The sequence below is a fragment of the Equus quagga genome, chromosome 7, assembly GCF_021613505.1.
Source record: "Equus quagga isolate Etosha38 chromosome 7, UCLA_HA_Equagga_1.0, whole genome shotgun sequence".
NCBI lineage: Eukaryota > Metazoa > Chordata > Mammalia > Perissodactyla > Equidae > Equus > Equus quagga.
This window is the reverse complement of record NC_060273.1, coordinates 1,808,938-1,826,032: the sequence shown is the minus strand read 5'-3', so window position 1 is coordinate 1,826,032 and position 17,095 is coordinate 1,808,938. Positions and strand designations below refer to the sequence as shown.

The window sequence follows — 17,095 nt, the reverse complement described above, 5'->3', positions numbered from 1 at the left end:
GCCACTGCCGCACACGTGGTGTTGGTGACTGAAATGTCGTTATGCAGCACGTGACTAAACGTATAGCCACAGCCAAGTAAGGCAAAGGAAGTGTCCTTAGATGAGCACAAACAGAGATGTCTTCCTAGAACCTCAGCCCAAAGCCGAGGACCTGGATGGTGTTGCCTGCCTGCCTGTGGCTGGGACTGGAGCATGTCCCTGGGTGGTGGCCATGCTCAGGGCCCCTAGGAAACGAGTCCTCACCCTCTTCACCCTGCATCGAGCTGCGTAGAGGCCACCTGCTTGCCCCAGCATAAGCCCCTCCTAGCTGATGCCCTTTGCAGATCTGAGCACAACCAACCCCACAGAAAGGTAATCTAGAAAATGGGATATCTCATTAATGATACTGAAAATACTCCTAAAGAAGCAAGAACCATAATAATAGGCAACACTTAAGTAGCAGTGCTGTGTGACAGCTGCTACTGAGTCGTTCCATGTGTTAACATTAACCACCACCCCCCCCCCCCCCCCCCCGTGGGAGGAACTATTCTCCTTTTATAGATGGGAAACCTGAGGCAGAGACAAGTTAAGAGATGCCCAAGATGCCCAAGCTTGAAAGTGGCGAAGCCAGCATCCAGCTGCAGAGATGATTCTTAACTGTGCTTCACTCAACCAGGATGTTACTAATCAATTAGAAATCTTAGAAAAACTGTGATAAAAATCCCAATAGGTGGGTTCGAAAGTCAACGAGCAAGCTGGGGAAATCAGGGCAGTTGGCCTTGGATTGTGGCTCTGGAAGCTGCCTGGTACACCTGATGAGGGTCCCAGGAGCAGGAGGTGGTGAGTAGCGGGGAACGTTTGGAGAAATGAGGACTGCTTTTGCCAGCACTAAAGAAAGATAAACAAGCACTGAGCAGGATAAGTTTTTAAAAAGCCACATCTAGACACAACAGAGCTTAAAGAGAAAAAAGTCCTAAAATTACCACCAAAAAGATCACCTACAAAGGATTGCAAATCATACTGTGATCACCTCTCTCGTCAGCAGTACGGGACCCTAAAAGATAAGAGAAATACCTTCAAAGTACTGAGGAAAACTGTCTTTTAAGAACGTGGGAGTGGTTTAGGTCCACAGGCTGATGAAAGAAATGCTGAAGATGGGCTCCGATAAGAAGTACTTGGTACTCCTGCTATTATAAGAAAGATAAAAGAGATGGAGTCTCCCCAGCGTTTCAGAGAGCGGCTCTGAGCAGCGCAGTTCTAGAGCAGCATGAGGTGTGGTGGGGGCTCGTGGGCCTGGGGCCTGGCCTCCACCTCCCTGACCCTTCCTGGATTCTGAACCCCGTGCCCTTCAGACCCCAACCCCTGACACCAGGAAGGGCAGGGGAGAAATGACTCCAAGAGCTTCTGGGCCACGGTAAACTCACTTACAGTCTTTATTGTAAAGAAGTTGCAGTTGGAACCTGGGACACTGAAAATACACAATCACGGATTGTTCTTTCATAAGGGGAAAGGAGAGATCCATATGTACAAAAATTGTAAACATGTTCACTTAAATATCCACACGTAATTGGTCTATGCTACAATGTACAGGTTGTCACTCAACTGCAACTCCAGAGGGAGGCGTCTGTCTGTAAGAGTGAAATGTAGCAACCGCATTTGGTGTTGACATATCGTGAAAAGCCAGCTTTGAGCAATGCATGAGTAGTCAGCTACACACAGGAACCCCAACCTCGGGCTGGGCCTTAAAACGGGGTGCAGGGTGGGGAGTTGAGGGACTGGTCCAGGAAGCCAATGTAAAGGGGCTTGTACGGAATGGCCATCTCTGGGGCACTGTGGGCAGATGGAGCTTCTAGGCCACTCCTGTGGTGCTTGTCCTCCCAGGAACCCAGGTGTCCCGAGTCCCCCTTAGGCAAGGAAGGTCTTACTGAAGGGCTGCTGCCCAGGCCTACAGCCATGTTGTACCTTCGTGGCCAGAACTACCCACACCTGGGCAGGGGCCTGGGCCAAGGCAGGTAGGGGCTGGAGCAGGGGCTGCAGACAGAGGGGCTGCTTGTGGGAAACTGGAAGGTGGAATCTGAAGACTTGACCACAATCACAACATCGACAGGGCCAGGCTACCCTAGTGAGCCTGTGAGAGGAACTGGAGGGAGGCTCCAGACAGAGTGCATGGCCCAACAGGTGAGCCACCATGACAGGAGCAAGGACCATCACTACCCACAAGGACACAGGATGGGGAACAGTGGCCATGTTCCCCAGGCCACGGGATGGGGGTGGGGCGGGAGCAGCTCCTGCACCTGGCTATGGAGGGCTGCAGGACCCCTGACCCCAGAGTGAACAAGTGAGCCCCAGGTTGGCTGGCTCACGAGGGGACCTACCCAGGCTGGTTCACTGGAGGCTGGAGGGCACATGCCCAGGGTTGTACTGCCCCCTCTCAGGACCTCAGGCCTGGGGGCCAGGGACTAAGGGGATAGAGGAACTTGCAGGGGACAGCTCAGGCACCCTGGGGGCTACCCTCTCTTGGTCCCAGACAGCCCACAGTGGCCACTGGCTCTGTTCCTGGTGCTGTGCCAGGAGGACCTGAGGGAGCTCCCAGGAGACTCCGGGCCCTACATCGGTGGGGCGGCCTTCGAGCCCTGGTCTAGGCCTGCCGGCCACTAGTAGGCGGGCACCTGGTACCCTTTGGGGTTTGTGTCCAGGGTCTCGGTGAAGGGTGGGTTCTGGTAGGTCTCGGTGCCCTCCACGCCGCTGCCCACTGGATAACCGGGGTAGCCCTGGCCCGCCCCAGCGCCCAGCTGTTCGGTGGCAAAGAGCGACATGTCGGTGCCCAGGCGGAACCGCTGCAGGGCCTTCACGGTGAGCGCCGCCTGAGGGGGGGAGCCCGGGATTAGCCAGGGCCGACCCGCCGCCGGCCCCGCCCCGGCCCTACCCGGCCGGCCGCACTCACCCAGCTGAAGATGGAAAAGAAGCTGAAGGCGATGGCTGCCCGCGCCGCGTCTTCCGCCTGCATCGTGCCCTGCCCGGGCGCCGTGCGCTGCCACTGGTTGGTGAGAAAGCAGAAGCCCACGAACCACAGAAAGGACCAGAGCCCTGTGGGCGAGCGAGCGGCCGGGTCAGCGGGCGCGGCACCGGAGGCTGCACCCGCCCGGCCCAACCACGCCGGGAAGGAGCGTCAGACCGCACGGGAGCCCCGCCCACCGCCGGGCTGCGCCTCACTGCGGCCAGAGCAAGCCGGGCTCGCCCGCACCTGTGCCGCTCCACGCACCTGACAATCACAACGCCCTCTTCCTGGCCCCGCCCCGGCCCCGCCCCGCGAAGCCCGGAGGCCCCGCCCTATCTCGGCCCGGCCCTGGCCCCGAGACGCCCACAGGCACCTGTCTACCAGGCCCCGCCCCTCTGTCCGGCCCCGCCCCCGAGACACCCCAAGGCACCTGCCTACCAGGCCCCCCCCCCCCCCAGCCCGGCCCCGCCCCCGAGACGCCCACAGGCGCTACCAGGCCCCGCCCCCTCTCCGTCCTGCCCCGCCCCCTGCGGACTTGACCACGCCCACCTGAGAAGCCCAGGTCGAGGAGCACCGCGCGGCGGCGGTCGCGGACGCTGCTGATCTGCTGGAAGCGCACGTCGAGCAGCAGGAAGGCGGCGCAGGCGAGGAAGGCCCCGAGGCCAAGCACGACGCCGAAGCGGCAGGCGCCCGCGTTCCCGTTGAAGACGCAGCGCAGCTCCGGACCGCTGTCGGCGTTCACGTAGCCTTCGTTGATAATGGGCCCGAAGACGGCGATGGAGAACACCTGCAGGCGGCGGGCAGCGCTCACCGCGATGGGCCCCCTCCCGGCCGCGCCCCAAGATCTGTTGCCCCCCGCGAGCACCCGTGCCCTTGGGCCTGTCCCTGAGTTCCCCTGCAGCACAGGGTCCAGATCTGGGTTGGGGGTCTTCGGGTACCTCTCCCTTCATACCTCCCTCGGGTATTTAGTGATTACGGACAACGTGTACCATTTAGTGAGCATCCACTATGCCCAAGCACTGTGCTTAAAACTGCTACTTTAGGGCTGGCCCTGTGGCGGAGTGGTTAAGTTTGCGCGCTGCGCTTCCGCGACCCAGCGTTTCACCGGGTCGGATCCTGGCGCGGACATGGCACCGCTCATCAAGCCATGCTTAGGCGGCATCCCACATGCCACGGCTAGAAGGACCCACAACTAAAAATATACAACTGCGTACCAGGGGCTTTGGGGAAAAAAAGGAAAAATAAAAAAATCTTTAAAAAACTGCTACTTTACATGAGTTCCCTCATAAGAATCCTCCCAAAAAGCCACGAGGGTGGCATTGTTCTTATTTCCTTTTTAGATGGGGAAATTGGGGCTCCAACAGGTGAAGTGAGTTGTCTAGGGTCGCACTGCTGTTAAGAGCTGGGGCTGACATTTAAGCTGGGGCCTCCGTGCCGCATGGGGCTGTGGTGTCGACCCACCCTAGAGTGTGGGAACAAGAGCCTTCACCTGAACCAGCGATTCCTAGCCTTGAGCCAGGGGGTGCTAGGGAAGGTAGATGTGGATCGGGGAGAGAGGGGTTGGAGGGTAGTGGGGGCAGTGGAGGGACAGCCAGGCCCTGTGTGAAACCCGCTCTCAGCATTTGGGAGCTGTGCAGCCCTGTTTCCTAGCATGCCAACTGTAGTAACGGGCAAAGCTCATGGGGTGTTGGGAAAAGAAAAATAATGGCCACCCAGCCTTCTGCACTTGGTGGGCACTTGAGGGATGACGGCCCCACGTGACTATGATTAATTATTAATACCACCCATAAGTGTTTGGGCTCCAAAGGCAATACCATTGACCTCTGGGCTTCAGTCAAACGTCAGAGCCTTGTGCCCAATAGGGCTGGAAGGCAGGCAGGAGGTGAACCACGGTCATTTAAAACTAGATGCTGCTCTTTTAGCTCTGGGCAGCCCTATGTTTCTAAAACAAAAAAAAGACCTCCAATTTCAACTTTCAACTTCATTTCTTTCCTTTCCCTTTCGGGTAGTCTTAGAGACCAAGTGAAGAGAGCAACCAAGGCACAGGACATGGACGTGTACCCCCAGAGTGGTGCACAAGTCGGACCAGAGCTGGGGCCAGAACGTAGGGTTCCTGCTTCCCGTTCTGGCGAGAGTCACTCCACCAGGAAGGCCGAGGCCTCATGCCCCACCCTGGACACCCTCCTCCTTGAAGATGGCCGAGTAGGTGCCGCCGATAGCAGCCGCGACCGGCTGGACAAAACCCAGAACTCGGCACCTCCCCTCCCCTCTCTCCTGCCTGGAAGGGTGGGAGGAGGAGTACTTGGCCTAGAGACGCCCTGTACAGCAGGCTAGGCTGTCCCCAAATCCTCCCCTCTCGCACCACCTCCAGGCAGCCCTTCCAGTGCAGAGCCCCTTCCCGCTGCCCCACCCAGAGGGATCCCAGAGCATCCCTCCAACTCACAGTTGCAACTGGGGGGCCTGGGAAGGGCCAGCTCCCTTCGAAGGAGCCTGGAGGATGTTTGTACGGGAGAAGCAGGGGGAGGCTCTGCCTGATCCTCTCGGCTCCCCCCCGTAGTCCCGTCCTCGCGGTGAAGCTGAGTGCCCAAGCCCCTCCGCGAATCCCGGTCCCACCCCTGTGCCCGCTTCCAGATCGTGAGAACAGGAAAAACGGAGCAAGGGCTGAAGAAGGGGATTGAGTTAGACCTGAGGAGGAATTGGGGGGCGGCAGGCGGTGACCTCTCAAGGTCCCCGGCGGTCGCCGCTGGTCCCTCCCCCGCCCGCAGGTGGGCGCGCCCAGCCGGGTGACGTCACCCCAACCTGGGGCCGGAGGGGGAGGGGCCGGCAAGGAGAGGATGGGGGCGAGGGGCGAGGGGCAGTGGGGAGGGACGAGGGATGAGAGGCGAGGCGGGATCCGGTTCTGGGGCGGGGGCGGGGGCGGGGGCTGGGGCCGGGTTGGAGCCCGGGCTGGGGCCACTCACCCAGGACGCGACCCGCAGCAGGGTCTGGGGCCGCCGCGCGAAGCTCACGGGGTCCAGGGCGGCCCCCGCGCGACCCGCGCCAAACGAGGCTCCCTCCATGGCTGGCCCGGGCGGGCCACGCGCCCCCGGCGCCCTCTGTCGGTCTGTCCGTCCGGCCGGCCCCGCCCGAGGCCGCCCGGGGCTGCTGCCGATGATGCTGGTGCAGCCGCTGCCGCTGCCGCCTCCCGGGAGCGCGCGCCGGCCGTGGCGAGGGCGCGCCGGGCGGGGCCGAGCCCGCGGCCCCCCACTGGTCCAAGAGCGCGGGGCTGGAGCCCTCCCTTCCCTCCGCCCCGCCCACCTTCCACCCTCCACCCTCCACTCTCACCTGCATGACCCGGGTCAAGATGGAGACCACGAGCCAGGGCCCCGTCAGGGGCAGGGGCAGGGGCAGGGGCAAGGGGCTGGGTCCCCCACTGCCCCTCACAGAGTCAGGAGTCAGCAGGGCAGGCGGACACTGGGCTCAGCCTTCGCTGAAGCCAGGCGGATGGACAGATGGACCTGACCCCGCTGTGTGTGCAGCGCCCTTTTGTGAGTAAGGGGGTAACTGAGACCCAAGGGCTCCAGCGTCTCCCCTTCAGTCCTCATGGAAGGAGAACCTGGCTCCCTGGCCCTGATGGATCAGAGATAGGTTACTGGGGCCTTTCCCATGACCCACTGCCCCCTGGCTTCTCCTTCAGAGGGTTCTAGCCTCCCTGACAGAGGAGGAGGATGACTTCTGCCCCCAGGGGCACTTGTCCAGGGGGCAGAGCCCACAGGCCAGCTTGGGTGGGTGTTGGGGCATCTCTGCTCCTTTCCTGTGGCCGGATGTTCTCATTCCGAGGATGCTCACCGAGCCGTCCACACTCCCAGGTCTCTGGGACTGACTTTTGGCTGACATATTTACTTTGGGGCCGAAGGGTGGGAAGAAGCATCAGAGATGGGGAGTTTGGTCAAGCTCAGGGCTAGCAGCTCTGGGCCCCTGCTGGGTCTCTTCCACAGATCCCCCAGCCCCGGGTTAGACAGGGTCCCTTCTGTCATGTTCCTTCCAGGCCAGCCTGGTAGGGGCCTGGATGACTGCTGTGTTTCTGTCCAGGGCATTGATAAGAAAAGTCTGTACTTTTTGGGCATTGACGGTGCCCAGCATGTCACGAAGACCTGTGGAGGTGGGGACTATTATTACCCCATTGTTCAGATGGTAAATAGGCAGGCCACTTCAGTTCTTGGATCACAGAAAGAGCTGGGATTCAAACCCGGGTCCCTACCATGCCATCTGTGTGGACAGACCGTGATGCCTGGCCCAGCCCCCTGGGGAACCCATCCCAGGGCAGGTGTGGCCAGAGGTGCTGCCCACCAGTCTTACTGTCAAGTCCATTACACTGCGGGTCCAATCCCGTCACCTCTCACCTGTTGGCGACAGTTCACCCTCTGTCTCACGCATCATCCTTTTACTTGATCATTTGCATTAGCACCCAAACATGCTACACTTTCTTCTGTCTTCAAAATAAACCTCCGCTCTTGACCTCCCTTCCTCTCCAGCTGTCCCAAGCCACTGCTCCCTTTAGTTCCAGGGGCGCCTCAGGCACTGCTGTCCCCACCTTTCTGGAAATGCTTCTGATGTCACCCTCTCCTTGTGTTCTTCCTACTTCATGGGCCCTTTCTCGTCACCCATTCTGATCCCCTCCTCTTGTCCCACCTGTGACCTTGAGGCCAGGGCGTGGTCCAGGGGCTCTTCTCTTCCCTCTATGCTCTCCTTTGGGCCTCGTGCTGACAGCTCAAGCCAGAACCTGCCCTTGAACTAAAGCCCTACTGTCTTAGCCTGGATGCCCTGGCAAACAGTCTGTGGCAAAGTTGAGAGTTTCATGGGGAGTGAAACTTTGGGGAAGTCAGAGTTGGGGAAGAAGAGAAATGAGGAGGTAGAACAAATACTGATGGCGTGTTCCTGAGCGGACCACAGCTTGGGCTCAGGGAAGGCCGGGGAAGCCTTGTGCTGGAGACAGTCCATCTAGGGGAGGAAAGAGGAGTGACTTCCCTGCCGGCTGCTCCCCACAGGAGCTTTTTTTTGGTGAGGAAGATTGGCCCTAAACTAATATCTGTGCTGCTCTCCCCCTATTTTGTATGTGGGACACCACTGCAGCGTGGCTTGATGAAATGGTGTGTAGGTCTGAGCCCAGGATCTGAACCCAGACCACTGAAACAGAGCGTGCAAACTTAACCACTACACCACCGGGCCAGGCCCTCCCGCCTCCTATTTGTGTCACTCAGCTCCTGTGGGCAGCTCCTGCAAAAGCCAGCACTCCTGCAGGGCCAATTGGGTGAAGGTGCTGAAGAGGCCATGCCAAAGGCTGGCCCTTGCCTAGGGAGAGGCCAAGGCACCAGCAATGTAGGTGACCAGAGCTTTATGACCACAGGGACGGGGCAGTGTTGCTGGGCCATTTTGGCTGGGAGTCAAGGCCTGGGAGCAGGTATAGCTGAGCAGATCCGGGAAAGCCCAAAAGCTGGGTCCAAGTCACCCCCAAACCTGCTCCACTCACAGCCTTCTCCATCTCACTGATACACAGAGCAACTCCATTCTTCCAGCTGCTCGGGCTAGAAATCCAAAGTGACTTTGGCTCCTTTCTCTTGGCTCTACCTTCAGAGTCTATCCAGCGTCTTCTCCCACCCACCCTGGGGCAAGCTTCCCTCTCAGCTGCCGCATGGGTGCCTGGCCTCCTTGCTCCCACCCACACCTGCCTCATCCTGGCTCAGCAGCCAGAGAGACCTTTCAAGTCACATCTCACCATTCCTTGGCTCCAAGTCCTCCAAGACCTTCCTGTGATAGGAGCCGGATGTGAAAACCATCTCCTTGCTGGGTCCTTGAAGACCCTGTGCCATCTGACCGTCCTCACCTTTGACCCTCCCTCGGCTCCAGCAACTCAGCCTCCTTGCTGTTCCTGGAATATCCTGGCCCACTCTTGCTGTGGGACCGCTCCTTCCTCCTAAGAAGCTGGAACCCGGACAAGAGGAAGCAGCTGACCACAGAAGGGCGAGGGCAGACCCTGTCCATCACTGCGAGTCCCAGCACAAAACACACTGAAGCCAGGTCCTCAGTCACTTTTCCAGCACTTTATTTTGGTCTCAAGCTCTGAGGAGGCTAGCCCCACGAAGCCGCGGATTAGTGCAGCTATTGAAGGCCATATGCTAGACGGGAGGCGGGCAGCAGGGGAGGTGGACCCTCGGGGAAGAGCCCTGCCTGTGCTTTCCCTGTGAGACTGAGCAGGGTACAGAGCTCAGCCCCCAGGCCTCTTTCCTTTTTTGTTTTTTTCCAAAGATTGGCACCTGACCTAACAACTCTTGCTAATATTTTTTTTCCTGCTTTTTCTCCCCAAATCCCCACAGTACATAGTTGCATATTTTAATTGTGGGTCCTTCTAGCTGCGGCATGTGGGATGCCTCCTCAGCGTGGCCTGATGAGCAGTGCCATGTCCGTGCCCAGGATCTGAACCAGCGAAACCGTGGGCTGCCGAAGCGGAGCGTGCGAACTTAACCACCCAGCCACGGGGCCGGCCCCCTAGGCCTCTTTCTTGAAATGCAGACAGCATACAGTCTCTGGGGCTACAGTCACCGCAGCTGTCCCCAGCTACACAGGTTAGGAGACAATGGCCAGGCCTTGCAGGGCAGGACAGGGGAGCCCAGCCAGGCCTGTCATCTTCCTGTGTGGGAAAGTGGGCACCAGGGTGTGGGGTGAGCAGGAGGCCACATCCTGAACGGAAGGGCCAGTCTGGGTTACTCCTGCCTCCTTCACCTGTAGCCCAACCGGGCCTCAGCTGAGGAGGAGGCCATCAGGGTCCCTGCAGCGATACTTCCACTTCTACTCCAAACCTGAGGAAAAGGACCCCATGGGCAGTGTCTGGGGACCACCCAACTGAGACACGACAGGCTCTGGCTCTGACGGACTTTAATTATGAGTGCTCTGTCCTTCTCCAGCCAGGGGGCCCACAGGCCCTGGCTGGCTGCCCCATGGGCTCCCGCTGGCCGCCGTCTAGTCGCAGGAGCCGTCCTTCCAGCCGTCACGCCAGCGCTCATCCACCTGTGAGCAGTCGAAGTCGGGCTTGCCTAGCTTGCGGTTCACCTCATTGTGCAGGCGGCACAGCCACTGGGTGAAGCATGCCCGCGTACGCGTGTCTGGCTGGTTCCTGCGTATCCTGCATGGGGGGAGCAATGGAGGATGGGGGAGGCAGTGGGCCCACTGCCCCTGCCCCACTAGCTCCTTGCCTGCTCCACCCAGAGAGGAGAGCAGGAGCCAGTGAGCTACACCCAGGAGTGCCCTCGTGCTCAGAGGAACAGGCATTCCCAAAACTGGGCTGACCCTGCAGCACCTAGCATTGTGGACTCCTAGGCCTGCTCAAACACCCACCTGGGGAGCTTGGCAACCCTGACAAGAGCCCAGGGCGAGTCATTAAGGCACAGACCAGACAACTTTACAATCTCATAACCATCAAGAAGACTCACCCCAGGATCCTTGGCCCCAGGCAGTGCGTGGAAGGGGTGAGGCCAGCACAAAGGGAAACTGAAAACCACACCCTTTCTTAGCACCTGGGGCCCTGCCTCAGCTCAGCGAGAGACCTCATTCTAATTGCTTCAAATGGCAAGGGGCTGTCCTGCCCACACATCCAGCCCAGAAACACCGAAGGGTGGCAAACAACGGCTCTTGGGCTCCTCAGAGAAAAAGGTGGCTCTTGGAAGCAAAAGGGGTGGGTTCTCAAGGTCTTGAAACCGGCAGTCCTGCTCCAGAAGTCAGGCAAAGTGGAGTCCTCCTTAACCTGCCGGAGCCTCCATCAGTGCTAAGCAAGAGACCTCGTGGGGGAAGCCCTCCCTGGGAGCCTGGGAGCCGCAAAAAACAGCAGTGCCCAGCAGCAGACCCAGGCAGCTTGGCCTCCGAGGGGAAAGGAGATGGCTCAGATGATCCCACTCTGTTGGTGGTCCCTGCTCTCGGCAGCCCTCTGCCACCTCTGCACCTGTTTCTCTAGGTTTCCCTTTATGACATCAGCCAGAGGCCCCAGGCCCAGGCTCCAGGTGGCATGCTCTGCTGCCTGCAAACGATGCAGACATAACTTACCTCTTCCTTATGTCTTCAGCACACTCCTCACACGGATAAAACTTAGAGAATAAATGTATGAACTGGGCCATGTCTTGCTGCTGTTCTGGGGTGGGCAGGTCGGGGTAGTAAGCGGCCAGGGTGTGGAGGACAGCCCAGCTGTGGCGGCCCAGTTCCTCGCGATCCTGAGGACAATCTTCTCTAAACTTGCTGTCCCTCTGCGGAAGGAGGCCGACCAAGGGTCAGTTCATTCTCCCCCGACCAGAAGCCCACAAAGCTCCCCTTCTCCCCGCGCCTCCCAGTTGGAGGCCCATTGACTCCAGACATAAGTGCTGCAGCTGATCCGATCCCCCTGTGGCTGAAAGTTGAAAGGCCGGGCCTACCTTGGGGGCAGGACTTAGGGACAGCCAAACCTGGGAGGCAAAAGTCCGCAGGCATAGGGCCTCTGGCACCGCTCGGCCTGGGCCTTGGGAGGCCGGCCAGGGGCGCCTGAGAACAAGGTGTGGGGCCGGGACTACGGGTCGGCAGGGCTCGCAGGCCTCTGCGGGAGGTGGCGCCCCCGGGCACGTGCACCTTCTGCTGCGTCCGCATCCACGTCTTGAAGTCCACGCAGGCCCGGCAGGGCCGCCTCTGGGAGGTATCCTTGGCGACCTCAGAATCGGTCGGCGCCTGGGCTGGGGTCGGGGCGGAGGCGGCGGCGTCTCTCCGCCCCGCGCCCCGGCCGCGCGCGTCCGTCACCAGGTCGTCCGTCACCTCGGAGCGCGCGCCGCCGGGCAGGAAGGAGAAGAGGCTCCCGCCGGAGGAGCGACTCCGCTCGCCGGGCGCCGCCATGTTACCCGCGCAATGCCTGCCGGGCCAGCTGGGCCTCCACACGGGCCTCCAAGTCGGCCTCCAGGCCAGCGCGCGCGCCGCCGCTAAGGCGCGGCCACAGGGACTGGGCGCAGGCGCGGAGGCCGGGCCCGGGCTGGGGCTGGGGGCGGGAGCGGGAGCGGAGGCGGGGGCGGGGCCCGGGGCCGAGTCCGGGGCGGGGACCGGCGTGGAGGTGGGGCCGGGGGCCGCGGCCCGCGCCCGGGAGGAGGCGGAGCCGGAGCCCCGGGTTCGGGCGAGGGGCGCGCCGCATGCCCGGGCCAGGGTAGAGGCGAGGCCGGTGGCCCGGGCCGGGGCGGAGGCGGGGCCAGAGGCCCGGGTCCTGGCCGCGCCCCTGGGCCTCGTTCTGCGGCCCGAGCCCGGGTTGCGTCGTCCCTGGCGGCTCTCCCGCTTCCTCCAGTAGAAGATCAGCGTGTGGTGGAAGCCGCGCCGCTGCCGCGCCGAGGACTCGGGCTGCGGCTGAGGCGAAGTCCGTGTTGCAGTCCGCGACGCGCCCATCACTCCGCTCTGACCGGTCCGCGTGCCCGCGGCCAGGTTCTGTGCCCTCGGCTGGGGGTGCGCCGGGCGGCAGGCCGCGCGGCGCCTTGGCAACGCGGGCGGGGCCCTGAGCGCACAGAGGATCGCGGGCGCTAGGGCCTGGGTCCCACGGATCCGCTCTGGCGACCGGCGCCATGGCACCGGGCGCCTGGCAACGCGGGGCGGGGCCGTGTCTGCAGAGAACGTGGCGCGTGTCTCCGCTCCCGCGGACACGTAGCTGCCCGGATGGTTAACCTGCATGAAGGGGTTAAACCCACGTCGGGAGTGGCCTCAGGGATACCTCTGCTTCCATACGTACATTCATTCATTTCGCAAATATTTGTGTAGTGTCTAATCTGTTCCAAGCACTGTTCCAGGAGCTGCGCAGGGCGGGCACAAGACCTGCTCAGTTCATAGTCCAGTGGTCAAGACGGAAAAAAAAATAAAAAATAGGAGTCACCATAATAAATGTTCACTTACGAAGTGTGGTGAGGGCCATGAACAGGGTGTGGTGAACCGGGGAGGCTTCCCTGAGGATGAGGAATCAGCTGAGGAGGGCAGTCAAGGCCAAGGCTGGAGGTGGGAGGACCTTGGCCTCTTGCATGGGCGGAAAGGCCAGTGGGACAGGACCTGGGGAGAACCTGGGGTGGTGGGAGGGGAGGTCCAGAGGTGGGCAGGGGCCCACCAAGGACCTCATAGGCTGCCATAGGAGCTGGGAATTTATTCTAAGGACAGTAAGAAGGGGCTGGACAGTTTCAGTCAGGGCTACGCCATCCTGCAAAATCTGTTTTGCAGATTCCTCTGGAGGATGGATTTCATGGAACCAAGTGAGGAGCACAGGCATTGGGGGCAGAGAGCTGTTGTAGTTGTTTAGGTGAGAGACGGGGGTGGGGACTATGGAGAGGGTAAGAGTGGAAAGGACCCAGGGTTGCTGAGGTTGTGGAGCAGGGGCTGCCTGTTAGGGGAGGGAGAGGACCTCAGCATCCTTCTAGGTCCCTGGCTGTGAGCAAACTGGCCCTTCCCCAGCTTCTCTCTGTTTTCCAGCGGAGCAGTGTCTGTCCCACCCTGGACCCTGCCAGGCCAGCAGAGCCCTCAGGCCCCCAGTGTAGCTCCTCTGAAATTGGGGAGAGTGTGACAGCTGGGCAAGAGGCACTCTGCAAATCAGACCCATGTCAGCAGGTGTTCACTGCCTGGTCTTAGGCAAGGTTTGAGGGTTCAGAGAGAGCCACTGGTCCGATAGACACACAAAAGCCCTCTCTCAAGGCCTGAGTGGTTTCCTTGAGGGATGCCCTAGCGTCTGACCCCTCCCAGAGGGCTTGGGGTAAGGGAAGTCCTAACACAAAGCTGGTGGCCCAAAGAGCGGGAAGAACCATCGTGTGCCAGGGTTGGGTGGGACTCGGGAAATCTCTTCTATAAGGAAGCAGCCCAGAGAGGTGAGGCACCTGGACACGCCCTCTTTGGGGATTCCAGGGTATTGCCCTCACCACCCCACTTAGTGGGGGAATGGTCACTCCTGATCTCAGAGGCAGTGTTTGCAGGAAATTGTGAATTCAGCAGTGACTTTCAAAACAGTCCTAGTCACCACCTCCCCGACCTCCCAAGTGTGGGTGACGGCAGAGACGGACCCTCTTCGTCCTGCCTCGTCTGCACCACAGGGGAACCTCTGGGGTGAGCCTGTGAGGTCTGCCCCTCCCCAACACAGAAAAACTGACATTAACTATCCATTTAACATGAATTTCCACCTCTGTGACTTGGGGACACCGAGAGACTTTTCCTCCAACATGATGATTGAGCCAAACAAAGCACTTGAAGCCCTTAGCACTGAGCTATTGATTCCTGATGACAACTGCAGTCAGCTCCCCAGGTGAGTTCAAAGACAGAGCCAGCCAAGGGCGTACCCCGGCAGGTGGCTCTCACCAGCCACAACACTACACAGAGTGTGGGACAGCCGGGAGGGGGGTGGACCAGGCTTTGCAGCCCTTTGATGGCTCTTCCTTCTCCTCCTCCCTTGGCAGATGAGCAAGAGGGCCTCAGGCAGCAGTCCGAGCACCTCCACCACCTCTTCCCTCCCCCTCCCATCAGCTCTGCTTTGGGCACCCCCAAGCCCTGTGCTCTTGACCCTCCACCCAGATCTTTGGCTTGGGGCGCAGTGAGGAAGCTGCGAAGAACCCAGGGGCAGGGCTGCGCTGCAATAACCTGGCAGGTCTGGGGCGTTGCGGGGAAATTCCAACCAGTCTTCCTGGTGCTGGGTATCCCCCCGCCTCTGACAGGGCAGGGAGGTAGCGGGACTCTTGGCCCCTCCCTGCAGGTTCTAGAAGCTTGCAACCAGGACACAAGAGACCACAACGATGGCAGGCCCCCGGCACCCCGTGTCTGTGCGTGCTGCAGCCTTGTTGCAGACGGAGCGGTTCCAGGTGCGACCCAGTGGCCCTGCCAGCTCCAGTGGGGGGAGGGAGTTGCTGGCCAGCCCCTTGGAGCTGCCCCAACCTCTCCCCAACAGGCGTTCACCTTCTCCGTGCACTGGTCAGATGACAGTGACACTTTCGTGCGCAGGAGCTGGGACGAGTTCAGGAGGCTTAACGTGAGTGATCCTGGGGCGACCCCAGTTCCCCCTCACAGGCCTCCTAGTGCCTGATCTTGGAGGCTTCTATGCCCTAAGATCCCTGTAAAGGACCCCCACCCTCCCAAGGGAATCCGCCGGGCTCTTGGAGACCAGTATGCCTGTTCTCACCCTCAGAAGACACTCAAGGAGACCTTCCCGGAGGAGGCAGGCCTGCTGCGGAGATCCCACCGTGTTATCCCCAAGCTTCCGGGTCAGGCCGGCAGGGGTCCCGGGAGGGAGGGGGGGCGGAAGCGGCCCTGTTAGGGGAGCCCTGGGGTGGGTTCCCATGGTCTCCCTGTTATGCCCACAGACACATCGCTTTTGGTGCGCAGTGGGCGCACAGGCCGCGGCCTGGCGCACCTGAGGCAGCTGGACACCTATTTGCGGACGCTGCTGGCAGCGCCGGAGCACGTGTCCCGGAGCCCAACGCTCACCAGCTTCTTTGAGCCGCAACCCTCAGACCTGGATCCCACGCTGCCACCTGGCAGGTGTCTCACCCTCCCCCAACCCCCTGCCTGCAGAAGCACTGGGAGGACTGGAGAGGCATGATGGAGGAAGGGCCTGATGAGGAGCGAAGGCTAAGAGGCTGGGCCGACTTGTGGGAGGGGACAGGCCACTCTCCGCCCACCCACTTCTCACCTGCGCACACTACCCTTCCCAGCCTAGTGATCCTGCCGGCCCCTGAAGAGCCCCTTCACCGCCCTGCGGGCAGCCTTGCCATCCGCAGCCTGAAAGCTCAGAGCCTGCGCTGCCTGCAGCCCTTTCACACTCAGGACACACGGGGTCAGCCCTTCCATGCAGAGGCCCACGAGGCCCTGAATGTGCTGCTGCGACACCCCTCAGGTGGGGCTGGGTGGGAGTCAAGGAACTTGCCCTTCTGCCCCAGGGTTCCCAGCCAGACTCCAGGTCTGAACCCCCGCCCACCTCTTGTGCACAGGCTGGTGGCTGGTGGAGAATGAAGACCGGCAGACAGCATGGTTTCCTGCTCCTTACCTGGAGGCGGCGGCCCTGGGCCAGGGGCGAGAGAGGGGAGCGCCCCTAGGGAATAGTGGTACGAAACTAACCCTCCTACCCACACCCACTACCACCGTTGGGAAGTATGCGAAAGGCTAGGTGGCCCACAGGCAGCACCTGAGCCAGGGGAGTGAGGCAGGGAACAGCTAAGTGATGGCGTGGCCCCGTAGTGTATGTGCTGGCTCCCCACAGCAAGGGGAAGCCCCAGTGGGTTTTAGAGAGGTCCCTGACATCTTCGGAGATCCAGAGGAGAGCCGGGAGGTGGTGATTCAGCAGATGATGAGGGGACCAAGTGGTGGGGGTCCTGGCCTCTGCAGCCCCAGTGACTCCCAAGCACCCACTCCTAGGGTCCCAGTTCTGTGCTTCTTGTGCCTATGAGAGCAGCCAGGCTGATGAGCTGTCAGTGCCAGCAGGGGCGCGTGTGCACGTGCTGAAAACATCTGACCGTGGCTGGTGGCTGTGCAGGTGTGTGGGCATGGGGCTTTGGCTGGGGCCCAGGCTAGCCCAGACCAGGCACGCACTAACCAAACCCTGCCTCCTCCGCAGGTTCCGCGGGCGTGCTGGTCTTCTCCCTGCTGTGCTGCTGAGGCCTGACGGGCTGGGCGCACTCCTGAGTGGCCCAGGGCTCCACTGTGGGGCCGACAGTGGGGAGGATGGTGCAGGGGAGGCCCGAAGCTCCCCTGAACCTTTCCAGACCATGACCATTCCCCCTACTGTGCCGGCCCGACCCCCACTGAGTGCCATACAGAGCCGCTGCTGCACCATCACCCGTAGGGCACTGGGGCAGGACCGAAGGGATCAGGGACACCCTTGAGGGTATGTGGAACTGCGTGGAGAGCTGTGCCATGCACCCCACAGCTGGAGCGGCAGGCCAGAGGCTCCAGACCCGCAGGATGACTGATGGCAGCCACACCACCCCTAGGGCTGGGGGAGGAGCATTTGAGAGTGGGTCTCCCTGGCTGGCAGGGCCAAAAGGTTACTTCCTCTGAGTAAAGCTCTTCTGGTTAACCCACACCCTGTGTCTGCGCTGAAGGGCAGGCCCTGCTGGATCTCCGCCAGGCCAGGGC

At 61.0% G+C, this 17,095-nt stretch overlaps 3 protein-coding genes across 5 annotated transcripts; 1 reads left to right on the top strand and 2 right to left on the bottom strand.

The window, feature by feature from the left end:
- Positions 1-1,404: 1,404 nt before the first annotated feature.
- On the bottom strand, positions 1,405-6,133 carry SYNGR3 (synaptogyrin 3). The gene is made up of 4 exons (XM_046667482.1): positions 5,938-6,133; positions 3,527-3,764; positions 2,924-3,066; positions 1,405-2,843 (listed from the first exon to the last, which is right to left on the bottom strand). Exons 1-4 carry the CDS (start codon positions 6,034-6,036, stop codon positions 2,634-2,636), a joined length of 690 nt encoding a protein of 229 aa, XP_046523438.1. The 5' UTR covers positions 6,037-6,133; the 3' UTR covers positions 1,405-2,633.
- Positions 6,134-9,380: 3,247 nt separating this feature from the next.
- GFER (growth factor, augmenter of liver regeneration) lies at positions 9,381-12,796 on the bottom strand. Its single transcript, XM_046667879.1, has 3 exons — positions 11,603-12,796; positions 11,051-11,247; positions 9,381-10,136 (listed from the first exon to the last, which is right to left on the bottom strand). The coding sequence occupies exons 1-3, from the start codon at positions 12,671-12,673 to the stop codon at positions 9,974-9,976; spliced, it is 1,431 nt and encodes a 476-aa protein (XP_046523835.1). The 5' UTR covers positions 12,674-12,796; the 3' UTR covers positions 9,381-9,973.
- Positions 12,347-17,065, top strand: NOXO1 (NADPH oxidase organizer 1). Of its 3 annotated transcripts, none has more exons than XM_046667881.1 (12): positions 12,347-12,430; positions 13,208-13,286; positions 14,180-14,276; positions 14,428-14,615; positions 14,721-14,826; positions 14,913-14,993; positions 15,150-15,225; positions 15,325-15,502; positions 15,676-15,857; positions 15,952-16,065; positions 16,376-16,493; positions 16,575-17,065. In XM_046667881.1, exons 5-12 carry the CDS (start codon positions 14,761-14,763, stop codon positions 16,840-16,842), a joined length of 1,083 nt encoding a protein of 360 aa, XP_046523837.1. In that variant the 5' UTR covers positions 12,347-12,430; positions 13,208-13,286; positions 14,180-14,276; positions 14,428-14,615; positions 14,721-14,760; the 3' UTR covers positions 16,843-17,065. The 3 variants fall into 3 exon arrangements, with proteins under 3 accessions (XP_046523837.1, XP_046523836.1, XP_046523838.1); XM_046667880.1 differs by lacking the exon at positions 12,347-12,430 and adding an exon at positions 12,869-12,991; XM_046667882.1 differs by lacking the exons at positions 12,347-12,430; positions 13,208-13,286; positions 14,428-14,615 and having other exon boundaries at positions 14,173-14,276.
- The last annotated feature ends 30 nt before the right edge of the window (positions 17,066-17,095 follow it).